Raw genomic sequence first — 27,499 nt, forward strand, 5'->3', positions numbered from 1 at the left:
CAAGCAGGGGCCCACTGACCAGTTGCTCCTCCTGTTCCTCGTTGCAACCTGCTTGTTCACCCGCCTCTCACTCCGGCCCAGATAACGGTGCTGGTGAGGAGGGGGAGCAGGAGATGCCACGACCAGTTTGCTCCCTGACTCTCTGCCTGCCAAGCAAGCAAGCGGGAGCCATGGTGAGAGAGAGGATGAGGAGCAATTGCAGCTGGTGACAGTGGTGGTGAGAAAATAGACCCACTAAGGGAGGGGGGCCATGGAGGGGTTCTTTCCCAAGGGCCCTCCAAAATCTGGAGCTGGGACGGGGGCTGTGTGTTGCCGCAGCTCCATGAGAATGTAGAGAAAACTTGGAATCTGGATGTGGGTTGCAGAACTTAGCTTCTTGAGAACCTCCATTCTCATTTTTTAAAAAGTCTATAGTCTATATGACTGAGAAAAAATGCTTGAAAAATACAAGAGCATTGCTTACTGAAAACCGAGAGAGGACAGAGAGGGGACTGGGTGAGATTTTTCTGCATGCAGATGGCTCAACGCTCAACTTTCAAGATTTAATTCCAGTTTCAGAATTCGGCATTTCAGAACACAGAATTTGAATTCCTTTTAGTGCAGAGCCCTTGGCATGCTCCTGCAAGAAAGAGTTGCAGGGTCTCAGCCAGCTCACCCACTCTGGCTTTGTGAGCCAGGCACAAATGATTCACATTTGTGCTGGGCTTTTTTGAGCCCCACTCGAAAGTTGTGTCACTTGCTTGAATTCAGTCCTGTAACGATTAATAATACGTTGGCCTTCCAGATAAAGTGTGACCAGTACTGGCCAGGCCGGGGCACGGAGACGTATGGAATGATCCAAGTCACCTTGCTGGACACCATCGAGCTGGCTACCTTTTGCGTCCGCACCTTCTCCCTCCACAAGGTGAGAGACAAGCTCAAGCAGGATCACAAGCGGTGGTTGTCAACCAGCGGCCGATGGGCCAAACCCAGCCTGTAAGCTGCGCTGTCCTTCTCTAAGTTCCCTGGGAGGCAGTTTGTTGGTTAGTTTTTTGTCCTTCCTTTCCTCAGGATGGCTGCACAGTGGAGGAGAGGATGCGGAAGTGTCAGTCCGCGAGCAGTAATAGCAAGGTGCAGGATCTCTCTCACACACACACACACACACACTTCATAACTTGTTTGTGGGCTGTTTTGTTGGGTCACAAGAAGGCATCTGTAGACATAACAGTAACGTTTAGGCTAAAATGTTGGTTCTCTGAAGTCTCAGGTTTATTTATGTGATTGGAAGAACCTGGGATGACTATTCAGTCTTTAACCCTTTGGGAGGGAGGTTCTGCAGATACTGATTCTGATGGCTTCTGTGTTGGCATGAGGATCTATAGTCCAGGACAAATACAATCTAGAGCTTTCTACATAAGGTATTAATTGTGCATTTGTGATTCCTTACTCACAGTTGTTTACGGGTTCTTTAGGTGATGCCATGGTCCTCCAGTTTCATTTCTGCCTTTTAAGAGTACTTTCCCCGGGGGTTAGAGTGGGGAAAGTGGGGTATTATTTCTGAAAGCAAAAGAAAAGGTATTTTTCTACTTGTGTAGCTGTGATATTCTGCTATAGCACAGTGCCACCTGGAGGTTATGTAGTGGAAAAGCAGGAAAGGGAAAGCTCTTTGTGTAGAGCTCGGATTTCAGTTCTGCAACAAAACCGAAAGTAGATAAAGTGGATTAACAGTCTCATGTAGAAAAGCTCATAAACTGAGACAAAATTGCATGATGTTCCTTTTACCAAAATGCTTGGGAAAAATTGGGTGGGTGAAGTCTCCAGAGCGGAAATGTGCCATTGGCTATTATTGGCATGAGGACAACATCCTTGATAGTGTCTTGCACCAAAGTAATACTAGACAGTCTCGTAGGATGCTCTCCCGACGCCTTTGGCAACATGGCTCCCTCTGGAATGATGGGAGTTGTAGTCCAACACATCTGGAGGGAACCGCGTTGCAGAAGGGTGCTTCTCCGTGATGTACGGCTGTATAACTTGTCACGTCCCAAAGCTTCGTTTGGACTCCCAGCTCCAAATTCCGTACTCATTCATGCTTCCTTGTTTGTATGGGGCTTGGGGCAGCGTGCTTGACCTAATCTCATGCCAAAGTGCAGACTTGGGCCAGACATAATGTGATGGTGCCTTATAGGGGAAAGTCTGCCAGTGCTGTGGATGTTTCATTTGGGGTGGCCCAAGGCTAAACCACCCCAGTTCCTTACTCTGGGCGTCTCATCTCAGTGGACTTTGGGTCTGTTCCTCAGCTGTGCACAGAATCATAGCATTGGAAGGGGCCATTGAGGTCATCAACACCCTGCTCAGTGCCGGAATCACGTTTAAAGCATCCCTGACAGGTGGCTGTCCAGTCTGTGCTTGAATACCTCCAGGGACAGAGAGCCCACCACCTCCCTAGGCAGCAGGTTCCATTGTGTGACTGCTCTGACCCTCAGGAAGGTTTTCCTGGTGTTTAACTGAAACCTCCCTTCTTGTAACTTAAGGCCATTATTTCATGTACCACAGTCTTGGATGATAGACAACAGGCTGTGGCCCTCTTCGACCTTCTAGGCACTTGAAAAATGCTATCATATCACCCCACTCTGCCCGTGTATTTTATTACACAAAACTATTGTGTTGCAGTTTTGTCCAAGTTTTCCTCCCCCCCCCCATTTTATCTGTCCTAGACTACTGTATGATTGGACCTTTAGAAGCCCCAAGTCTCTTTTTTTTTTACATCAGAAGTCCATCAAAGTTCTACCGCATTCTTAAGCATCCCTTACCTGGGACTAAGCCCCGTTGAAATCAAAAGGATTTATGTCCAGGTTTAGCATGTGGCTTGGCTCACTCGCGTGGAGGAATTTACTTGCAGAGGTTCTTCTCCTAGCAGGCAACATGGACTTGTTTTGTTTTTGGCCCCATCAAACTCATTCCCTGACATTTTCTCTGTCTCTCTCTCTCCCTCTCTCTCTCTCTCTCTCCGCAGACCGGTTCCAGCGAGAAACGTGAGGTCCGCCAGTTCCAGTTCACAGCCTGGCCGGATCATGGTGTCCCCGAGTACCCGACCCCATTCCTGGCCTTCCTCAGGAGAGTGAAAACTTGCAACCCGCCAGACGCGGGCCCCGTTGTCGTACATTGCAGGTACCCCATCGCAGTCAAATTCAGACCCCCGGTTATATACCCAAAGACCAGCGGTCTGGTGTTACTTGAGTTGAACACATGGGGCAAAGTTCAGGGGCAGGAGGAAGGAACCGCTTTCTTAGTTGATTTTTAAAATTCTTATTGGATAACATCAGTAAGAACATCAAATGAGCCCTGCTAGATCAGACCAAAGGCCTAGTCCAGCATTCTCTTCCCACAGTGGCCAGCCAGAGGCCCCAATGGGAAGCCCACAAGTAGGGCATGAGCGCAATAATACTCCCCTGTTCGTGTTCCTGAGCGTACTGCCTCTGATACTGGAGAAAATACATAGCCATTGATAGCTTGATCCTCCATGAATTGGTCTTATTCTTTTTAAAGCCATTTAAGTTGATGGCCATCACTGCCTCTTACGGTAGTGAATTCTGTGGCTCAGTTATGAGTTATGGAATTGAACATTGATTCAATTATACACCACCTGAAAAAGTCCTTCCCTTGGTCTGTTCTGAATCTCCCACCCATCAGCTTCATGGGGTTCTTATTTATTTATTACATTTTTATACCACCAAATAGCCAAAGCTATTTGGCCTAATCCCTTTCTTATCACCATGCATAATTTTGTACACCTCTGCCATGTCTCCCCTTATGCACCATTTTTCTAACTAAAAACCCCCAAACGTTGTAGCCTTTTCCTATGGAGTTGTTGCTGCAGCCCTCTGATCACTTTATTTGCAATCAACACTCAGGAGAACCACTCTGTTATTCTCTTTGTTTATTCTGAGTATTTATACACTTTTTGGTAAAAAGTTCTCAAAGTTTACGCTACCTCGTATTAGTATTAGCACTCGTAATATTTAACACTGATAAAGCACTTTCAAGTGTTCGAAGCCCTTCACATGCAGTATCTAATTGTAATGATCACAACAACTCTGTAAGGTAAGTCATTATTATCCCCCACATTGCAGATGGGGAGACTGAATAACTTGAGTTTATAGTGGAGGCGAGATTCGAACTGGAGACTTCCTGATCCGCGGCTGTCTCTTTACCCATACAGCTACACTGTACACCAGTTCTTTGTGTAGATTGGTCATAGATCTCCCATCCTAGGACCAAGAAATGGGTTCTCTTTCCCTCGCGCGGGATATCTGCTTGGCTCTCTGGTGTCTTGGCCTCGGCAGTGGGTGAAAGAACCCATCTCCTCCCAGGGAAGCATCGCACACCAAATCTGAGATAACGTGGCACTGTTGATCAGATTTGGTACATGATGACATCAGCTTCTGTGTCGTTAAGAGATCTTTTGGCCTCACTGTAGTCAGCAGGCTATAATTGGGCCACGAGAGACCAGAACAAGACTTTCTGAGTTGGGGGAAGGCTGCATAGCAAGTACTGTTCTTTGGGGTGAGGGGTGGATGATTTTTAATGCCCCCAAAGTGGGTCAAAGTATGTAGCCTACTATAATTAATTCACCCTTCACTGAATTAATTATAGTTGGGCTGGGTCCTCTTCACTGGGTTAGTTATATATGGTTATATATGGTTGGGCTGGGTCCTCTTCACTGGGTTAGTTCATTTTGCAGCAAGAACAGCAGAGTTTTATAGCGCCTTAAAGACTCTCGTCTATGAAAGCTTTTGCCATAATAAATTTGTAAAGCCTTTACAGTCCTACAAGGTTCTGTGTTGTTTGTGCATACTCCCAAGATGTTTGTACTCCAAACAGCTTTATAATCATTCCCTCTATTTCTGATGTTCTTGCTGTGAGCACCATTACTTATTTAGCCCAAATAGAGTCTCCCACTCACACGAGGGGAGGTACCGGGAGACTTTGAGAAACCCGAGCTTTGCAGAAGTATAACAAATCTGGGGAGGAGCCCCTAAGGGGTGGAGGACCCACACAATAGCCCATTAAGAACTGAATGTGTTCAGTAGCCATGGGATGCTAACTGGCTGTTTTATAGGAGGTGGAGGTAAAACCAGGTTTGGGGGGGGGGAATGGAATGGAGTGTGTGGAATCCCAAACGGGAAGCATATCACACTGCAACATTTTGTTGCAGTGCCCCATTTGTGCCTACTTAAGTAAAAATGTGGTCGTGCAACGCAAAAGGATCTAAATGTCAAAACGTTATGCTCACAGGCCTTGTCAGCAGCAGCACATCAGACATCCATGTTGTTGTTTTCTGCCACGTTCCAAGATCTTTCTTTCTGCTTGCCGGGGCGGGGGGGGGGGGGCAAAGAGATTAACATGGGACTTGGCTACCTGCTTGAATTGGGGTGGGTGGGTTACGATAGGCTGAGGTGGCCGGGCCGTAAACGGGTACGAAGGGCAGCTTGATTGAAAAGAGAACAAGCCGCGTGGTGTGGGTGGGAGAAAGGGGAGCCACGGTTGCCCTCCCTTGCAGGGCAGGTGGTGTCCTATAATTCAGTTTACAATCCAACAAGACGCGCTCTTGGGCTCGGGTCAGATAAAGGCCCTGCATTCCCCAAGAGGCAGACAACAGGGCTGTGGGGTCACTCAGTACTTAAAAAGAAGCAGAGGCCACGTTGAGGTTTGCATTTTGCAGGTACTTCTACAGGTGGCTGCAGAAAGGGGGAAAGCAGAATCCTGCCTTCACAGCGTTACCACTCATCCTCCAGATGGCAATTGTCATGGTGCTGTTTTAGAAAATGAACGAAGAGAGCTCTTGGCCTACCAGATGTCTAGGGCCCGATCCCTTTGCTTTCCCCAACACACACACCACTCCCCTCCTCCCCAACACACACACTCCTTGTGAAGGCTTCAGGTGTCACAACGTCTAATTAAGAGAGATCAAAGGGGGGAACAGAAAGGGACGAGAGGGACCCCATGCTATTTGAGCAGGAGGACAGAAACCCTTTTATATGCCCAGCTGCCAAAGTGGATTGCAGAGAGGGAAATTCGGGTGATAATTAAATGCTCCCTCCCACCCCCCGCCTTCATCTGCACACACACGCACACACGAGGTTGGATGTTGCGCAAGATGCATTTGCACAGTGAGGTGAGAGGGCGGTGCGATCTGTGCCTCTGCACTTTGAGCACACCTCTCCACATCCAAACAAAAGATCAGTGTGACTTTTTTAAAAATGTGCTCCCTTCTTTTGTTTCTTCCAAGCAGCTTAGTTAACACAGAGTCGTTTTGTTGAGGGAGTAACACGCGCGCACACACACACACGTTGGTCTGTGTGTCTGATGAGAATATTAGAAATGGAGGCACATGAGCGAGAGGTCAGATCGGTCTCTGAAGCACAAGGCATCCTTTTGCAAATCGTATGCAGGCAAACGCACATTGCTAAGCAGCTTGTGGTGTGGAGCGGTTGGGCTGGGTCCTCTTAGCTCTGCCCTCCCGCAAACACGCACACACACTTCTTTGGGTGAGATTCAGTCCAATTCCTCCTGAAACATGACCCCTGCAGCATTTTATTTAAACGGTATACACAGGGTAACGTAAGTGAAACAGGGAGGTCCCTGCTCCCTGGGCATTTCCGATTTCAGTTTTTTAACAGCATGGAGTATGTAGAGGTTGCACAGTCTGCATGTCACCTGCAAGCAGCCCCAGAAATATTTTATGTATTTTATGTGTGTGTGTGTGTGTGTGTGTGTATACACACACGGGGGGGGAGGGGTTGTGACTCCTCTCTGGGTTTCAGTCAGAACCAGTCAGAACTCTGAAGGAGTTATCCAAGGTGCTGAGCCCTAACCCCAGCTCCCCAAAACCCTAACCCCGCCTCACCAGCCTCCACTGGGTAGGGTGTCTGACGGAGATTGGAGAGAGACAGGTTCTAGCCCCCATTTAGCCCCAAAGCTCGCAGCGTTCACCCAGGGCCAGTCACCACTTCTCATTCAGTGAGGATAAAGTGGGCTGCGGGAATTATACATGCCACTTTGAGCTTCTTGCTGGAAAGGTGGGATACAAACGTAATATGCACACACCGCCGCCGGCATACACAGAAGGACATGTAACATGGTCACATCCATGTTTAGTCAGTTTTATTCTTTATTACCATTATATCTGGAACTTTTCTAATGCCACCAAGGCTGGGCTGTACTTATGTAGTTTCCGTATGTATTTCCTTAGGGTGAGATAGGTGTATCGAGACATGGGGCAGAACAAGGCATCCATGGCTCAGGTTAAGGACTGTGAACTTGCCTGTATTTTAAGATCATCTTTGGGGGGCCCTGCTCACTAGTTTTCCACTAAGATGAGTAAGTTTGGTGGCCGCTAGAGATGGGGTCTTCTCAGTGGTGGCTCCTTCCCTATGGAATTCCCTCCCAAAAGATACACACCTGGGCCCATCTGTAGCTGCACTTGACAGGATTTTGTAAACTCATCTGTTCTGCCTGGCTTTTAATTAGGAACTTTTATACTATTTGCTGCTGATGGATTTTTGTTTTCGTTATTGACGCTGGTGTTACTTAAAATTGTTTTTATTTAATATGGTGTTATGAGTATGTGTGTTGCATTGCTTTTATGCTGTAAGGTGCCTTGTCAAAAGCAGGGCCTTGAAAGGTGGCTAAGAAATGGATTCAACAATTCAGAGGTGGGGAGCCTCAGGCCTGCAGGCCAAATCCAGCCCTCCAGGAGTTCCTCAAATAGTCACACTGCTTTTCCCACAACTACCAAGGATTTGGTGGTTTCCTGGCTTTTTCTTTTCTCCCCCCCCCCTTCTAAAAGGTTGAAATGCCTCTCTTAAGGCTTCATTAGTGGCATATAGTGACAATATACCACCAAAATGCAGGAGCTTCCCCAAAACTGAATTGCGTCTTTATTTTTGGCCTCATCCATTTTGCCATTGGCCCCTATACAGGCTGAAAGAGCCCCCCCCCCTCGCCCCCTCAGCAATTAATTAAATGGGTAAATAACTATTATCTCAATACTTTTTGGTCCTGCAGTGCCGGCGTGGGCAGAACTGGCTGCTTCATTGTGATCGATGCCATGTTGGAGAGGATAAAACACGAAAAGACGGTGGACATTTACGGGCACGTCACACTCATGAGGTCACAGCGGAATTACATGGTGCAGACAGAGGACCAGTACAGCTTCATCCATGACTCCTTGCTGGAAGCCGTCGCCTGTGGTAACACAGAGGTTCCCGCTCGAAACCTGTACACTTACATCCAGAAATTGGCCCAGATAGAAGTGGGGGAACATGTCACAGGCATGGAGCTGGAATTCAAGGTGCGTCCTCCTTCAGACGGGTTCATTGCCCTTAAAAGCTTCGTGCTGCCGTCATCTCTGAAGGTGCCGGGACTCAGTGCTGCCACCTGTAACTCAGAGATAGAGCCCCCGCTTCACACGCCAAAGGTCCCAGGTTCAATCCCTGGCATCTCCAGTTAAAACGGAGATGGGAAAAGACCCTTCCTGTGCCTGAGACACCTTAGAGCTTCTGTCAGAGGAAACTGTACTGAGCTAGATCGATAAGTAGCCTGACCTCGCATAAGACAGCTTCCTATTTAAATCCGCCCGTTATTCAGAACCATGAGGAGGAAAGTCCCAGGTTCAATTCCTGGCATCTGCACCTAAAAAACAACAACAACAGGTGGGAGGGATCACGTAGCAGGTGATGGGAAAAATCCTTTCTCTGCCTGAGATGACCCTGGAGTGCTGCTGCTAGTCAGATTGAACTAGTCAGATTGAACACTGGACTAGATAGAAAAGTAATAGCAGCAAGTAGTCTGACATGGTGTAAGGCGGCTTCGTTCGCCCTAGCTCAGTAGTTGAGCACCTACTTTGCATGCAGAAGGTCCCGGGTTCAGTCCATAAGAGCATCGGAAGGGCCCTCAGACCAAGGATCCTTCTGGTACTGCATTCTGTTCCTGCAGCAGCCAACCAGGTGCCCAAATGGGAAGCCCACAAGCAGGACACGAGGGCAACAGCACCCTCCCGCCCATGTCCCCCAGCAACTGGTGCACACAGGCTCACTGCCTCTGATACAGGAGGTAGCACAGAGCCATCAGGACTAGTAGCCATTGGTAGCCTTCTCCTCCAAGAATTTGTTCAGCCCTCTTTTAAAGCCAGCCAAGTGGGTGGCCATCACTATGTCTTGTAGAAGCGAATTCCATAGCTTGACTCTGCACTATGTGGAGAAGCCCTTCCTTTTCTCTGTCCTGAATCTCCCATCAATCAGCTTCCTTGAATGACCCCCTGGGTTCTAGTATTATGAGAGAGGGAGAAGAATGTCTCCTTGTCCTAATCCCCAGTATCTCCAGTTAAAGCTTGGAGTGGGGAGGGACCCTGTAAGGACCCTGCAGAACCGCTGCCACGCAGGGTAGACCTACCAGTAATCTGACTTAGTAAAAAGTGGTTGTGTAAGCTCCTATTTCAATCAGCCCTTTATTCTCAGCTGTGAGGACTGGAATCTTACCTCAGCTAGGCAACAGAGGCATTCTGCAGAGCACCTGTTTTGCACGGAGGAGGTCCCGTGTTGAAGCCCTGGCATCTTCAGGTCAGGCTGGGGAACAGTCCTGTCTGAAACCCTGGATAGCTGCTGCCAATGAATGCAGGCAACCCTGGGCTAGATAGACAAGTAATAGCAACAGGTAGTTGGACATGGCGTCAGGCGGCTTCCCGTGTCGTAGCTCAGTGGCTGAGCACCTGCTTTGAATGGAACCAGATAAACGAATAGTCTGACTCGGTATAATGCAGTATGACGCGCTTGGCACTGCTTTTAAAACAGCCCGACGTGAAATTACATTTGGGTTGCTCTCTTAGTTAAAAATTAAAAACGAAAATAAACCTTTCAACCCTTACCCCTGTCTGTTCCTTTCACCCTGTCAGCGGCTTGCCAACTCCAAAGCTCACACCTCCCGGTTCATCAGCGCCAACCTCCCATGCAACAAATTCAAGAACCGCCTTGTCAACATCATGCCATATGAGACCACGCGGGTTTGCCTTCAGCCTATCCGGGGAGTCGAGGGCTCTGACTACATCAATGCCAGCTTCATTGATGGATACAGGTATGGTGGAAGAGGTCTCCTGGCTCCAGAATGTAAGGAGAGCGCACCGGATCAGGCCCATCTAGATGCCTCTGGTGAGCCCATGAGCCAGGTCACGAGGGTGATGGACACCCCATCATCTTTTTCTCAAGCATCTAGTCTTCAGAGGCACATGGGACATGCAACCAAATGTATCCGTATATCCTCACCTCCTAGCACAGGGAAGGGGAACCTGTATTGGTCCGGTGGGCCAGACGGCATCAAGGATGCGCTCCCCAAAGCTCTTCCCCCTCCCATGACATCACCCGCACCACCCACATTTCTCTCTCTGTGAACCCTCAGTCAGGGTTTGCCAGCTACCTTGTCCTGACACACACACCCTCCTTTTTATTTGAAGTCTTTGCATCCTTGCTCTCGTAGGCAGCAGAAAGCATACATCGCCACCCAGGGACCATTGGCCGAGACCACGGAGGACTTCTGGCGCATGCTTTGGGAGAACAATTCCACCATCGTAGTGATGTTGACCAAACTGCGAGAGATGGGTCGGGTGAGTGGGGAGAAGCGGGGGCGAAACCGGGGGGAGCCAAGCAAACATCTTGCTGAGTTGCCTTGCCACTAGATTCTGTCTCCTCGTTGATTGGCAGCGGGCTTTAGAAAACGCTTTGCAGACAGAGGCAAAGCTGTTGCTAAAGGCGGTGGTGGTGATGTGACGGGATCTTCTGCAAGCTGTGGACAAACAGTTGTGACACTAATCACCAACCACAGCAGTTGAAGCAGCGTGTGTGTGTTTTTAATTGCTGCTGGGAGACGAGGGGGTGTCAGAATTCTGACATATGGGGAGGAGGGCTGAATCTACACATAGCAGTTATACCATTATCACACCATTATCATGACGATTGATGCCTGTTGGCATCATGTGTCCCAGTAGTCACGATAACAGTATAACGGTATAACTTCTATGTGTAGATTCAGCTGGGGAGGTTGACTTTTCCTGCCCTCTGCTGTGGGCCTAACAAAAATGTCATCCCTCCTGACCCACCCCAGGCTATTGGGCCAAGCTCCTAGCCACCGTGTGTTGACTGGTCAGTTTTAATCAGCAGGGAAGCAACGGGTGAAAACCCCTGTTCCCATGTGCCACAGTCCTGATTAGAACTAACAACTATCAACAACTTTAAAAATCACCATGCCACTTTAAGTGACTTATTTAGTGCTGTACCTAATTTGGACCCGTGAGGCAGAATTAGCTGGGGATATGCAACTGTTAAATAAATAAAATAAATAAATAAATTAAATAAACTGTTCCCCACCCCCAACAGAGATCTCTGTTGAGCATTAGTGAGTAGATGGGGCATGCACACCATCAGGTTTAGAAACTAAGGGGCAATGGAGGCTTTATTTTCTTTTTTTAGCACCCCCATGGATTGGGATGGAATTTGGGGATGAAATCGGGAGGGGGGGATTACTTAAATCCCCCCCTCCCAGAGCTCCGTGCCCTGATCCAAATCGAGGCCACAGTGGTTAGTAGGGCTGTGCACAGACCCTTCGCTTCAGATGCCGCTTCAGACTGATTCGGACCCAATCCGCTTTGCTCCAGATTTGGATCTGAAGCAAGATTCAGATATCCGAATCATTCTGATTTGACGTTTTCCCATTGACTTGCACTGGAAAATAGAAATGGCCATAACGTTTTCAGTTTTCATGATAAATGCATGAAATTCAGGGACCTGGGAGCCCCTATGGAGGGGATTCCACCCATCAAATTTCAGACAGTTTACCCAGTCGTTTTTCTGGTAGGCAGAGGTAAAATTTGATTTTTTTTTTCAACAAAAGCTCTCAAATCAAAGAGCTATAACTTTTCACTTTTTCCACAGAAATTTGGGGGTCTCTCAGCCCCCCTGGAGGGCATCCCACCTGCCAAATTTCAGACAGTTTGGCCCAGTAGTTTTAGTTCAAAAATGGGAAGGAATACAAGAATTGCTGGGGGGCGGGGGGGAGAGCCAAGAACAAAAAAAGAAAGTACATATATGTGTGTGCGCATGTGTGCGTGTTAAAGGATCTAGCAAGAAAGACAGGGAAAACTACAAAGAAAAAGTTGAATTGAGAATGGGGGGGGGGAGCCAAAAGGCAAGGCAAGTCAACTAAAACTACTTCTTAAAGTTTTCTTGTTTTTTAAAAACAGGATCTAGAAAGAAAGAAAGAAAGAAAGAAAGAAAGAAAGAAAGAAAGAAAGAAAGAAAGAAAATTAATAAGGATGGTTGAATAATTCAGAAAGGCGGGGGGGCAGTTGTAGCTGAGGAACAAGGCAAGGAAAGGAGGAAATTAATGGTTTGGGGGTTTAAAATAAATTATATAGAAAAGAAAAGAAGGGAATAGTTGAACGGAAAAGGGCTGGGTGGGGAAGAATAAGTACAAAGCTGCAGTACAATACACACACACACACACACACACACAAACCTAGCCAACTAACTGACACAGCTCTCTCTAACTAACCACCAGCTCTCGCTCTCTCACACACACACAATGAAACAAATGCAGGCCGATGTCCAATATATCCAGTATGCCCCCGCCCCCATTCAGCCCTAATTTGGCAACTACAGTTTGTTGTTGTTGTTCAGTCGTGTCCGACTCTTCGTGACCCCATGGACCACAGCACGCCAGGCCTTCCTGTCCTGCGCTCTCTCCTGGAGCGTGCTCAAGTTCCTATTCATTGCATCGGTGATGCTATCTAGCCATCTCATCCTCTGCCGTCCCCTTCTGCTTTTGCCTTCAGTCTTTCCCAGTATCAGGGTCTTTTCTAGGGAGTTTTCTCTTCGCATTAGCTGGCCAAAATATTTGAGCTTCAGCTTCAGCATCTGTCCTTCCAATAAGCACTCAGGGTTGATTTCCTTTAGGACAGACTGATTTGACCTCCTTGCACCAAAGCTCACTCCCACCTCCTCCTCCTCCTCTCCCCCTCCCTGATCTTTCTCAAGTCGATACATTTCGGAGACAGGCTGTCTCGGCTTCAGAAGCCATCGGAAGAGCTCCGAATCTCCGAGGTGGACCGAGGCACTTCATCGGTGACCCACGTCGCTTGGGAGCACCTTGGTGCTAGTCTGATTTAATCACGACTGAGGCACCTCCAAGCACCCCGATTCGCTTCAGGATTTGCACTCGGCACTGAAGCGATGACACTTGGCAAGCAGTGCAGGTGGCCCACTCAGTCTATCTGGCCAAGCCAGGCTTTGCCACGGCCCTGGTTCCTGCCCAGGGAGCCGGGTCTTCCCAATCCCGACCCTAACCTGAGGCTTAACTCTCACACTCACATGCAACAGAACATCCCACCATCCACACAGTGTACTAAAAGAATCACACTGAGATCGATAATCCAATTATGTATAAGCACTGCCATGCGTAATTTAAAAAAACATGGCGTTTGGCCTGAAATCCACAAAGAATGAGAGGTGCTAATGAAGGTGGAGGAAGGTGGGGTGAGACAAGGCGAAGAGGGATTCCCAAAACACTGCTGGCACTAAGGGATGTGGCAGTAACTTATTTCCCCAAGGTTCCTGGAGAACCAACTTTAGTTGTCCTCCTGTGAAACTGTCTTTGTTGGCTGGGCTGTTGCTGTGTAGCGGCATGTGTGCCCCTTTAGATACAGCTAAAAATGTGTGCAAGGAAAACCATTGCAAATTGTGTCCTGGAGGTAGAACAAAGAAAACAGAAGGAGGTGAGCATCCAGAGTAGATCACAAAGACGAGAAACAGGTTTTCAGGGCGCAAAAATAAATTCATTGTAGGAAGCCCAACACGTTCCAGCCTTTTTCTTATTTTAAAGCCTTCTTCAGCCAGCTGTACCATTAATGGTAATGGTAAATTTTATCACATTGCTGTTACAATCGCCTGAAGGCCTAAAAGTAAGAAAAAGGCCGAGACATGTTGGGCTTCATACAGTGAGTTTAGTTTTGAATCCTGAGAACCCGTTTCTCTTCTTTGTGATCTGGAGGCTGAATGCAAAACATCCGAAGCAAAAAACCAGGCTGCAGAGATTGCCACAGTGAAGATAGGCAGGTTATGTGCACCACATGAATAAGTGGACCTGTGAGCGTCAGATTTTTAATATATAAATGGTAAGTCCCCTTAGAGGCTATATTTGGGCCAAAAGGTGACTCACAGATTTATAAATAAATAGCTTCAAAAGCCCTTATAAAGGCGGTGGGGAAGAGGTGGGGAAAAGATGAAAGGGGGTTGCTGGTGGTAAGCAACGTGATGGTAACCTGTTTTCCTAGGGAGACTAATTTTAGCTCTCAAGAACTTCCAAGGGGAATGTAAATCAGAAAAGGACACAGGCTTGGCTATGAACGCCACAAGTGAACAGAGGGAATTTGATTAGATCAAGTAACACATAAAACCCAGCTGCTGTGGACAGAGCCTCCTTCTTTAGTATTGGCAGCCGGTGAAATTAATGTAATCCTCTCTCCCCTCTGGTTGGATTGACAGGAAAAGTGCCATCAATACTGGCCAGCTGAGCGGTCCGCACGGTACCAGTACTTTGTGGTGGACCCCATGGCTGAATACAACATGCCTCAGTATATCCTCCGTGAATTCAAGGTCACCGATGCCAGGGTGAGTCTATGCTTCGCGCGTGCGCTCTGTGCTAAGTTTCCAGGGTTGGCTGATGTTCAGCGTTGGGAACAGGGATGGCTTCTTAGTTGGACAGTGGACATATGTCACTGCTTTATACCAGGTCAGACTGTTGGCCCATATAACCGAGTGCTGTCCGATGGGGCCCTCAACAAAGTGACCTCTTACGTTGGCCAAACCAGTGGGCATAGAACAGGGCCCCCCGACCATTTTGGGTTGGTGAGCACATTTGGAATGTGGAAAGAATGTCGTGAGCACACACACAAACTGGCTGTAACGGGGGCAGGACTTATCCATTCATAAAATGGCTGCCATGGTGGACATGGCTGGTCACTTGTTTCCCAGAAGGCAAACTGGTGACACTAAAAGAAAAAAGTCACTTGCCCAAGAACCTACATACAAGGCAGAGGTGGGATCTGAGTTTCCAAACACAAAACCACGTTTTTGAACACAAATAAAGATGGTGCTGTACGGCAGAACTTCCCTTTGCGGCATGCCAGCCTCCCAGTTAAAAATATTAATTAAAAATAGTTTAAAGAGAGAAAATAAGTATCAGGAGAGGCAGGGATGAGCACCGAGAGAGGGTTCTGCAGGCACCACGTTGGAGACTCCAGGCTTAGATGGCAGTGATGGTGCAAGCAACTCCAGTGAGAATTAGATGTGTTGGAGCAGCCATTTTGATTTCTCACAATGCCCTGATCACTGCTACATCTGGGACACCATGGGAAATTGAGATGGTAGGTGCCCAGTGTGTGTCTGCATGGGTCAGCAGAGAGACCTACAGCAGGTATTCTGAACACAGCACTTGACCCTGCTGACACTGGGCCTCTGGGACTTCCCCACTGCTGCCCACGACCCAGTGACTCGATAACCATTTGTCCTCCTCAGCCAACATTGTCAACGGCTGCTACCTGAGCCTTTAAACTGGAGGTGGCAGGGATCGAACCTGCGACTGTCTCCATGTGAAGCCGGTGCTCTTCCGGTCTCTCCCCTTGATTAGACTAGATGAGATAAAAGTTTGCCGCTGAGGTGGAAGGCAGACATAACAAAACAAAACCACCTCGTAAGGAAAGCCCTGCGGGGTCCCAGGCCAAGGAGCTATCCAGTCCAACATCTTATCTTTGCTTTCATCACTAGCCAGGCACAATTCTCCTGCACAGTTTGCTGCAAATTGTATTCAGAGGTAGCAGGGGTGGGGCAGAAAGTAGAACTCCAGATGTTTGGGGCGTCAACTCCCAGAAGCCCGTGCCAGCATGGCCAGTGGTCAGAAATGCTGGGAGTTGATGTCCAGAGTATCTGGAGATCTACTTTCTACCCCACCCTGCTCCAGAGCATTTAGGTAGCGTGGCTAGAGGCCCTGGACAGAGAAATACACAGAGGATGGGTCTAATCCCATGTGTAAGCCATGGGAGAAGCCACAGTGCAGCCTGCAGACAGGGGGTAAAGCACAATCACCACCATGCTTTTATTACATACCTCATTCCCCCCAAAAGACGTCGTGGTCCAAGTGGGTCACAATAAAATAAAGGAGTAATCTAGATACAACAATGCATTGAAAATTAGTTCAGTTGTCAGTCTTCCCTCTGTGATTAGGGAAGGTGCAGCTTTCGTGTGTGTGTGTGTGTGTGTGTAAAGCAATGCATAGACATTCATTTGTTGTGGGGGGCTTCTTGCAACATCATAGGGAGGCCACCCAATCTGTTCCTTCAGTTTCATACTGGAAGAACGGGTGGGTGGAGGGTGGGATTTGAGAGCAACCCTGGAGAGTTAGACACTTACAACCTGAACGCAGGGAGTCCATTTCCTGAGCAGTCCCGAGAATGGTACTTCCACTTTTCCCCAAAGTGATGCCCTCCAGATGTTTTGGACTACAGCTCCCCGCATTCCAGATCATGCCAGCTGGGGCCAATGGGAGTTGAAGTCCAAAACAGCTGGAGGACAACAGGTTGGGTAAGGCTTGTCTTCAAACACACACACACACACAGTCAATGAGGTCCAACGCTAGGCAGAGACTCCCGCAGCCCCCCGCACACACTTTTATTTATTTATTTATTTATTTATTTATTTTATTAATCGCCCATCTGGCTGGTCACCTAGCCACTCCGCTTCATCACACCCATCGCGAAGAGAGGTGGTGCAGAAAGTGAACCGCTTTCCTGAGGCAAGGCGATTCTCTTGCTTCTCCTTCTGGCTCTTCAGTTGTTGTGTTTTTTCTTTCCATCGGTTTATTGCCATTTTTCTCCTCCATGACGCCACCACGATGCAGAGCCCCCCTGTATCTCCCCCGCAGGAGTTCTGGCAATGAGGCCAGAGCCGCTGCTGTGATTCCTCCAAGCAGCTGCTCACCTCGTGCTGGGTGATTTCTCTGAACTCATTTCCAAAGATTATTGCATTCTGCGGGGGGGACACAGACATGCATTCACACACACAACACTGCTGCAAAATGTACAAAAACTGCCTGTGTGAGATGGGAGGGGGTCTTCCATTGCTCGGGTGGCCGTTTGTATATTTTTTTAGAGAGCATTTTTATCCCGCCTTTCCTCAAGGAACAGCAGGATGGTGTACATAATCACCTCCCACCCCAGTATTATCCTCACAACAACCCAGTGAGGTAATTCAGGCTGGCCCAAGGTCATCCCATGAGCTTTCTGGCCAAGGGAGGAGGGGAACCCAAGCCTCCCCAGGTCTCGTCCAAAACTCAAAACCGGCACACAAAACCAGCCCTCTGTTGCATTGTCATGGACCGGTGTGCTTCCTGCCGCACGATGCCGCATTCCCTCTCCTTTTTCAGACATACGCATTTCACTTTCGGTGCTTTCAGAAGGAGAGGACAGGGTTCTGCCCCCTGGAAGCTCTTCACTCCAATCCCTAAAAATGTGTCACAGTGGGACAGGTCCAAAGGAGGACCAAAGGAGAGACACTCTTCTACCTGCACAGAGATGCCATCAGTAAAAGCAAAATTCAATTAAAAGACAGGTAGCAAAAAAACACCCCTTAAGTAAAAATCTTCCAAAATTTGGAGGCCACGTTCTCAGGCGGTATGTGCATAGCAGCTTAGAGAGTTTGACCAGGACCAGTGGGAGCCAGGTTCAAATCTCCATTCATCCACAAAGCCCTCTCACTGAGTGACCTTGAGCCACTCTCAGCCTAGCCTACCTCGCAGGGTGGCCAGAAGAAGAAAAAAAAACAGTAAAGGGGAAAAGAGAGGATCTCGTACAATAGCCCACGATCCTTGCAGGAAGGGTGGGATAAAAATGCAATGCAATTAAATTAAATAATATTTGCTTGTATGTTTAGAGGCAGAGGAAAAACCAGTGAGCTGGCGTGTGAAAACCCAGTCAAATTTGCTCAAGGCTACAGTATTTGCTCAGATTTCAGAATTTTGCTTTTCTGGTTATAAGATTTGAGTCCAGTTTTGTTGCTTTCTAAAGTTTTAAGTAGACATCCAGCAGCCCAGCCTCAGCCTAACACTGATTTTTTCCCTTGCTTCCCTCCCCCGGCACCTCCTTCTCTCCAACAACACACACAGGATGGCCAGTCACGGACCGTCCGTCAGTTCCAGTTCACTGACTGGCCGGAGCAGGGTGTGCCAAAGTCCGGTGAAGGGTTTATCGATTTCATCGGGCAGGTGCACAAAACCAAGGAACAGTTCGGACAAGACGGACCGATTTCTGTCCACTGCAGGTAAGCTCACCCGGAACACATCTCCCTGCCTGCAGCAAAGAAATTGGGGGAAAGCCAGCTCCCCATTATCCACAAAAGGAAATAAGCCATCTCTGTCCCAGTTTGCAAATTCCGCTCCTGCTAATTCACACCTTAGAATTAAAAAGAGCCCTGCAGGCTGCTCAGCCAACCCAAATGTTAAGCCTCCATTCACAGGAGACCCGCTGCTGCTCCCTGATTGGCCGGGCCAGAAGTCCAAACTTCCCTCCTTCCGAAACCCCTGGCAGAATTCACTCATTAACACAAGGCTAAGCTAGAAGGTTGGCTTCCAAATTTCGGAGGTGGTGGCGGTTATTTAAAGCTGCCTTCTAATTGTGCTCCTTTTTCTTTGCACATCAAACATTTAGCAGAATGCTAATCATTGCCGACCCTTTTATAACTCCCAGCCCAAGCAGATGATTCACCTCTGAGAGTCTTTGTTCCTCAGTTCCTGCACCTAAACCTGCACACTTGGGCTGTTCTGTTTTGCTAGCTTGCTGCCCCACCCCTAGCCTGCGTGAGAATATAAATAGCAAGCATCTCCAAGTTGTTGTTATTTCTAGCTCATCTCCAGATTGGCTGAAAGGGCCCTCCCAATTAGTTCTTTGTGAGGGCTGTTAATCACTAAAGGAATTCCCCTCTACTCAGCCCTGGTTAGGCCTCATCCGGAGTACTGTGTCCAGTTCTGGGCACCGCACTTTAAGAAGGATGCAGACAAGCCGGAGAGGGTTCAGAGGAGAGCAACGAAGATGATCAGAGGACTGGAAACAAAGCCCTGTGTGGAGAGACTGAAAGAACTGGGCATGTTTAGCCTTGAGAAGAGGAGACTGAGGGGAGATAGGATAGCGCTCTTCAAGTCCTTGAAAGGCTGTCACAGGGAGGAAGGCCAGGATCTCTTCTTGATCGTCCCAGAGCGCAGGACACGGAATAATGGGCTCAAGTTCCAGGAAGCCAGATTCCGGCTGAACGTCAGGAAGAACTTCCTGACTGTAAGAGCAATACGACAATGGAACCAATTACCTGGGGAGGTGGTGGGCTCTCCCACACTGGAGGCATTCAAGACGAGGCTGGACAGCCATCTGCCAGGGATGCTCTGACTTGGATTCCTTCACTGAGCAGGGAGTTGGACTCGATGGCATTATAGGCTTCTTCCAACCCTACTGTTCTATGATTCCATGAATTCTTTTCTTTTTAAAAAGAGGAAAAATCTGGCTAAGTAGCCAACTAACTGAGCAGATATATTTGCCAACTGCAAAACCTCAAGGATCATGTCCTTCTTAGGAACACAGGAAGCTGCCTGGTACTGAGTTGGCTCATCTAGCCCAGGGGGGCTGAATCTCTTTCAGCTGGAGGGCCAACTTCCATTTCACAGAAACTCTTGGGGGCCGCATTCCAGTGGTAGGCAGGGCCACACAAAAAATACCATCATAATGTATTCCGTATGTATTACTCGATAACACCCTACATAGCTGTTAAGAAGCCCTTATGGCTAGATACCATTAACCTTAGTATGGATCCGAACCACTGGTGGTCGGGGGGAAGAGTCATCTCTTTTTGACTCAAGTAACACTTCCAGCCTCCACAGAACGCAGGAGCAGCTCACTGTGTGTAGAGGGAGTGGCCATTCTTTTTCCTGAAAGCCCATTAAATTCAGGCCCAAGGAGCCGTGAACGCCTCCGTGTTTTTCCCAACTCCTTCAAGAACTCCAAATCCCCCGGGTAGTCGCTTGTTGTTAATCTGCGATTAAAGCCTTAGTTGATTAATCGCATCACTGGAGAGATTAAAGGCTCCCAGACTGAGCTCGCCTGCGTGTTTGCTTTCAAATTTAGTATAGCAGCGCTAAGTCGTCGTGTGGAATATATTGTCTTCACCAGCACCAGTCCTCTCCTCGCGAGCCACGAGAAAGACGGCAAAGCCAAGCATCTGTGAAACGTTTGCATGTGTAAAACTGACAAGCGCTGTGCTCTTAAGATCCTACCCAGTCCCAGAGGAAAGGATGTGGAAGGCATATCAGTTGGGAAGCGGGGGGCAAGGGGGCATGAAATTCACCAGCTTGTCAATGTTGCCTCTTCCAAAATGGTAGCACGATCCGTCTTCCAACTGCTTTGTAAATAAAATGGTTACTCTGGGTCATCCCCACCATTGAGGTGGCAGGGAGGTAGGATGTACTTGACTTTTAGGTTTTCTGTTTTAAAGATGTTATTTTATATATAACTCAGTGTTCCCCAACTTGGTGCCTTTCAGATATTTGGACTTCAACTCCCATTAGCCTCAGCCAGCATGACTAATGGTCAGGACACCTGGGAGTTGTCGTTCAAAACATCTGGAGGGCACCAGGTTGCGGAAAGCTGATGTAGCTTTTTGAATATTGTATTTGTATTGGCCTTTGCTGTGGTCTGGGTTCCTGTAGTGCGAATTTGTTTGCACTGAATTTATTCCAGGCCCCCTCCCCCAGGCCTACAACTCCTAGCCAGCATAGCTGAGGGATAATGGGAGTTGTTGTTGTTGTTGTTTTTGTTGTTGTTATTAATTACATTTCTATACTGCCCCATAGCTGAAGCTCTCTGGGCGGTTTACAAAAGTTAAAACGTTAAAATACAATATACGAAGTTTAAAAGCCATTTACATAAAAACATACAGACAATATATGCAAACAACATATAACTAAAAGCAACTTTGAAATAAAAGCAATTTGTTTAAAAAATCCAACAATAAAACACAGCTTAAAACCACACTGCTTAAAACAGTATACAAAAGTCAGCAAGAGTGATAGGAGTTCTAACAAGGGGAGGCCTAACAGCATCTTTAATTCCCACTTAAAAACCTTCAAGGAGGTCAGCAGTCGCATTTCCACCAGCAGGTCATTCCACAACTGAGGGGCGGCCAAGGAGAAGGGCCTCTGGCATGTGGCTGCCACTCTCACGGTAGGCAGCCACAGCACAGAGCCCTCAGAGGACCTGAGGTGGTGGACTGAGACGTATGGGAGAAGGCGCTCCCTGAGGTACCCCCGAGTTGTAGGCTAAAACATTTGGAGGGCCGCAGGTTGCCCTCCGCCGGATTAAGGTGGGAGTGTTGAACCCACTGGATGTTTCCACTTTGGGGTTAAATATCACCGTACACGTTGCACCAGGCTTCATGGAGTACGGCCTGCCGCCTCGGCGGCACGATGCACGCAGCTGCCAAGACCCCATCGCCTGCAGCTCTGTTGCATGCATGATGTTCTCACCCTTTTTCCCCCTTGCCCCCTCTTTTGCAGTGCCGGAGTGGGAAGGACCGGTGTCTTCATCACACTGAGCATCGTGCTGGAGAGGATGCGCTACGAGGGAGTTGTGGATATCTTCCAGACGGTGAAGATGCTGCGAACACAAAGGCCTGCCATGGTGCAGACAGAGGTAAGAGGAGGAGGGGCTGCCCTATGCCAGCTAGGCTCTTTTCCCCATATGCGTTCCTGCTTCAGCTCTAGGAGCAGGTTGTACACAAGTGTGGCGGGCGACCGGCCTTCCTCCCAACCTTGAAAGTCCACGGGTGGGTGGAAATCATCCCAACAACTGTGCAGCGATCCCCAGCTCCAAGGTTGCGAGGAAGGCTGGGGACAGCTTGGCAGCTGCACGACCACAGCACCAAAGCGGCAAGTCCCGCCTGGACTCGCGGTCCTGCTCCGAAGTAGCAAAGGCAGGGTCAGGGCCGGCCCAACCATTAGGCAGAGTGAAACAGCCGCTTCAGGCGGCAGATGCTGGGAGGCAGCAGCAGCAAAGTGATGGGAGAAAGAGCTGTGCGTTGTGTGTCCTGCCCTGTTCCTTCTGCATTGCCCTGCTGCCTTCAGGGCAGTGGACGCCCATCCCTGGTGCTGAAGTAAGATTCAGCTGTCAGTCCAGTCAGCTTTTGTACCTGAGATGGGAGTGGGCGCCATATTGCTCTTCGCCCCAGGCAGCAAAACATGTTGGGCCGGCTCTGGCAGGCGGCCCCCATTTAAGTTTCCTACAACATCCTGCAGCAATGTCTTTTTGGGGACACTGAGCTAATTAAAAGGGTGGCCTCCAGGTCTAATGCTGATTGGAACGGTGGGTGGTGGGCAGGCATAAGCGGGGAGGCCCTGCTAAGTCAGTGGGACCGTGGCAGCACCACGTGTTGACACTGAGCCTGAACCTGGGATCGAAGAACATAAGAACATGAGAAGAGCCCTGCTGGCACAGACCAGGGGTCCATCTCATCCAACGTTCCATTCACACATGGCCGACCAGCTGTCGATTGGAGACCTGCAAGCAGGGCATGAGCGGAACAGCACCCTCCCGCCCATGTTCTGTGGCAACAGGCACACATAGGCTCATTGCCTCTGGTTCTGGAGGGAGCACATAGCCATCAGGATTAGTAGCCATGGATAGCCTTCTCCTCCAGGAATTTGTCCAACGCCCTTTTCAAGCCAACCTAATTGGCGGCCATCACTTCCTCTTGCGGAAGTGAGTTCCATAGTTTGACCAGGCGCTGTGTGAAGAAGTCTTTCCTTCGATCTGTCCTGTATCTCCCACCAATCAGCTTCATGGGAGGACCCCACTGGGTTCTAGTATTATGAGAGAGGAAAAACACTGATCATCCGATAAGGTGGACTCCCGTCAATGAAAACTTGGTGCCGTAATAAATGTACTGGTCTTTAAGGTGCCACAAAACTCTTCGTTGCTTGTGCCGTAGCCGGCTAACACAGAGTGTCAGAGCAGAACTGGGGAGACAGAGGTTTAAATCTCCAGCTCAGCTATTGAAGCTCATGGGATGCCCAGGGCTCATTATCACTCAAGCTTAACTACTTCACAGGGCTGTTGTGAGGATATTAGCGGAAGGATGCGAGAACCATGTATATTGACTTGAGCTCCGTGGCAGGATTATAGCTGCAATAAATAAATAAAATGACCTTTGCTGCATTTTAATGACATATGTTAGGATAATTGAACAAGCTGTACATTATAATACTGCTCTTTTCCTCCTCTCCCCCACCCTTCTTATTCCTTAAATCTATCTACAGGATGAATATCAGTTCTGTTACCAAGCAGCACTTGAGTACCTGGGAAGTTTTGATCACTATGCAACATAAAAACAAATCCAACAACTAAAAAAAAAGAAAAAGCCATCCGTCGTGCGGACTCTTACCACTTAAACGTCGCGGAAGGCCCCTTTTGAGCTAAGAGAGGTGTGTTGACCTTTTTAAAAACTAAAGACTGAATCAGAAGAGCATTACCTCCCCCAACACCACTCCCCATTTTGGATGCTACAGGGGGGAAGGAGCAGCGAGCAAAGAGCTGATCAGCAAACGCCCCTTCTGTGCCGCCCCCCAATACAATCCACTCCTCCAGGAAAACCCCACATCCTTACCCACTCCCTCCTGTGTTTGTAAAACCTGGCCTGCATCGTCAGGTGGCTCGGAAGGCGGATCGTAATTATTATTTTTTATTTTTAAGTGGCGAACTTGTTCTTACCTCATTTGGTGTTTGCGGCGTGGGCAGTGCGGAACTGCTCAAATGCTTAGTGAAACTTTTTAAAAACAAAACAGACACACACGTTAGCCCCCTGCCCACACCATGGAGAATGGCAGCCCATTGGGAACAAAAGGCGAGCAGGAGGCCAGAGAAGGAGCGTGACTTAAAAAAAAGAAAACAAGGACAATTTGACCGTGACGATAGCATTTTAGGGTTCAGTTTACATACTAATCTCAGCTGGCAAGCTTTAAAGGAAGCCACTTACAGGTTTGCTAATCGGGAAAAACAAAACACAAGTAATTCGGCACCAACTAGGCCAAATGAAGCATTCTCTGTTTGGAATGGCAATCCTTGATTTTGACTATGGGTGTTTTGCCACGTTGAGTACTCTCACAGCTCACCTTTCAGACACTTGGAACATTCCTCACATCTTATGATTCCAGATTTTTTATGTCAAAGAACAAACAGAAACATGCAATAATACGGAGCTAGCAAAGACCCCAAATGTCTCTCAAACAGGAAAAGACATCCACACACACACACACACACACACACACACACACTTTTGCACTCTTTCCCCCCACCACAACCACCCTGGACCCTGGTAATTTGCAGTTCAGTTCCACACAACTTTTGCTCTCCCTGTTTCAAGACGGTGGAGGTACAAAAGACATGTGTAATTTTAAAAGATTCAAACTCTCCACCCTACTTTTCTGGTTCAGTTAGCAGATCAAAACTGACCTTCTTTTGCAGCCAGTTATTTTTGTGGGTGGTTTTGCCCCCTCCCCTGATGCCAAAGAGAAAACCGGCACATTTTAAGGGGCCCTCTTACCTGGTGGATTCTGGGAAAAGGGTGGGTTTGTGGTGGTTAAACTACGGCTACAACATCAATGTGCCAGGGCAAAGATTCCATAGCTCCATCTCTGGAAACGTAGCTCTCCTCTTGCAACACACGCAGGATAGAGGGACCAGTGGGGCTGATTGGGGGGCGGGGGGTCAGGCAACACCCACGAGTGGCTTTCTTTAAAACGTATTGACGTATCTCTAGCAAGTGACATTAGTTTTTATTTTCTATTTTATTTTTCGGGTCTCTCTTTTTTTTTAATAGTGTATTTTTTTTCCTTTTTAAAAAAATATGTAAAAAAATACAAAAGAATATCAGTCAACGAATTTGCAAAAAAGAATTACTTATTTGTTCATATTATGTTCAAAGACAGTCTATTTTTTCACTGTGGAAATGTTATGTGTAATGGCTGTGTGACATAAGAGAAATGCCGTGCAAGATATTGCTACTTTTACATATTGCTTTTCTACCATTTAAAAAAAAAAAAAAGTAAGAAAGAAAGAAAGAGGTTTAACCTGCTCATATAGGAACACAATTTTGCTGCTTAATTTTTATTATTGCTGTTATTATTTTCCCCCTTTCATAAGGCATTTAGGGAGTCTTGTCAGAGCGTGTGAGGTTAGGGGAGGACGAACGGCTGAGGGTATGCATCCCTTCTCCACCAACAGCCTCCATTCAAAGTCTGCTCTTTCTCGGGAAACAATGACCAAATGGGGAACAAATCCAAACACCCACGTCTTTGGGGAAAATCCTGTACCACGGGGGCACAAAGACAGACACGCTTGAATCCAGAGAACACACGGGGTGGCAATATTGTTCTGGAAAGGTACTTGGCACAGCCAGAAAATGCACTCTCCCAACCGTGGGTGGAGGCCCAGCGGGAGTCAGTGGAGCGCCTGGTTTTGCTGCCTTCGTAGGACTGTGAAAACCGGATGCTTTAAGGTCACCGAGACGTGAAGGCCTGGTGCAATGACCGTTACAGTTCTGGGGTCTGCAGAAGGCACAGTCAGCCCCCGGCTTAGCCTTAAGATTACTGGGTGGCCTTGGGCTGGTCACTATCTCGCAGCCTAACCCACCTTGTAGGGTTGTTGTGAGGCTAAAACGCTACATCACCCCCCACACACAGCTTTTCAGAGGAAGGGTGGGCGATAGATGCTTAACTGGTGGCTGAGTGGCATTTCTCGCTGCCCCCCTCCCCCTTTAAATCCTTGTTTCTTCGCTTGAAATCATGTTCCCTGGATTAAGGCAGCAGAATCTTGGAACAACAGTGTTGGGAAGAAGTGGATTTACCCCCACCAGCAGCAAGATTTAAATATATATGCATAAATAAAAAAAAATAAGAAGGTACTGAACCAAGCCAAGGGATCCAAAAAGGTACATCTCAAAACCCCAAAATCCTGGGTTCGATTTATACCACTCCTTGATTTTGAGGACTGCAGGCTGGTACGATGGTGGTGGCGAGGACAGAATTTAGCCCACCCTGGCGGTCACTCAAAAGGCCACCTTTTATAGCAACTTCCCGACTTGATTGTGGCAGTGGTAATCCTTCGGGGGGGGATTTAAAGGGTTCTTTGAGATCTCTCTTCCCACTTGTTGCCTAAGATTTCTTTAAGTACGTTGAACAGAAAAACCTTACCTTGGCAGGGTTTGGGAGGAGGAGGAGGAGAGGGTACAGGCAGTTGGGTGTGCCAACTCCCCCCCCCTTGTGTTCTTTTCTTTTTTAATTTCTTTCCTCCCCTTCTTTGTACGAAAGCAAGGCCCTGTTGCTATCACACTGTTATTTCAAAATGAAACAGTTTAAGTGGCTTCCGTGCCACTCTGTATGTAGATATATATATTGACTTTGTATTAAAGGAAGATTGTCTGAAAAAACAAAAAGAGTGGGATTTCTTAAAAATACGCTTGTTTCATGGAAGGGGCGGCGGGGAGGCCCTGGCAATGGATCTAAGCGGTAAGCGCTGGTTTCTCGTCTGGTCCTGGTGGGGGACTCCAGTGACACCGAAACACGCATTAATTATGTCCGAAGACGGACAATATGCTTTTCTCTTTTCTTGAGAAAAAGCGTGCGGAAGGTGGGAGGGGCCATAGAAAAGGTAACTCCAGGTAGAATAGGGTTGGTCATGGGAACGTTCCCTTCTTTATCTGGGACCCTGGAGAGCCACTGTGGGGTAGAACACACTTTACTGGCCTAGAACAGGCAGCAACGGGACAAGAGAAATGGGTGGGTACATATTATCGTTTCATTTCGCTTCTGCACCACCCAATAGCCAAAGCTCCCTGGGCGGGTCACAATTTTTTTTTGTGAATCACAAATACACACCACAATCCTGCCATGGAAGCTCGCTGGGTGACTTTGGGCCAGTCACAGACGCTCAGCCCAACCTACCTCACAGGGCTGTTGTTGTGAGGATAAAATGGAGAGGAGGAGGATAATGTAAGCTACCTTGGGCTCCTTGCAAGAAGAAATAAATAAATGCAGTAAATACATAAATAAATAAGATCAAAAAACATAGTAGAAATCTCTTAATATACACAGTTTAAAACAATTTAACAACACTAACACAGTGACAATAAGAAACTGGACCGGATAAAAACAACTGACATAAATACGCCGTCAAATGACGAAGAGTACAAGACAGTCTTCACCTGGTGCCAAAAAAGATGAGCATTGGCGCCAGGCATAATCGGGGGGCCACCACCAAGAAGGCCCTCTCCCTTGTTGCCGCCCCCCAAGCCTGCCTCAGAGGAAGGCCTCTGATGTTGACTGTAGTGTCCTG

The 27,499-nt window shown here is 48.0% G+C and overlaps 1 protein-coding gene across 2 annotated transcripts in view; it reads left to right on the forward strand.

Annotated features, from left to right (window-relative positions):
• Positions 1-26,586, forward strand: part of PTPRS (protein tyrosine phosphatase receptor type S) — a 276,893-nt gene extending 250,307 nt beyond the window's left edge. For both annotated transcript variants that reach the window (XM_084826131.1, XM_084826130.1), the window contains 9 exons: positions 785-904; positions 2,993-3,147; positions 8,047-8,332; positions 9,932-10,110; positions 10,510-10,636; positions 14,568-14,693; positions 18,241-18,395; positions 21,670-21,805; positions 23,428-26,586. In XM_084826131.1, the coding sequence (XP_084682257.1) occupies positions 785-904; positions 2,993-3,147; positions 8,047-8,332; positions 9,932-10,110; positions 10,510-10,636; positions 14,568-14,693; positions 18,241-18,395; positions 21,670-21,805; positions 23,428-23,496 (1,353 nt within the window). In that variant the 3' untranslated portion in view covers positions 23,497-26,586. The remainder of the gene's footprint in view (positions 1-784; positions 905-2,992; positions 3,148-8,046; positions 8,333-9,931; positions 10,111-10,509; positions 10,637-14,567; positions 14,694-18,240; positions 18,396-21,669; positions 21,806-23,427) is intronic.
• Positions 26,587-27,499: the final 913 nt, after the last annotated feature.

Source organism: Heloderma suspectum, chromosome Z, assembly GCF_057233095.1.
Source record: "Heloderma suspectum isolate Gila_16-S chromosome Z, 16-S_ref, whole genome shotgun sequence".
Taxonomy (NCBI): domain Eukaryota; kingdom Metazoa; phylum Chordata; class Lepidosauria; order Squamata; family Helodermatidae; genus Heloderma; species Heloderma suspectum.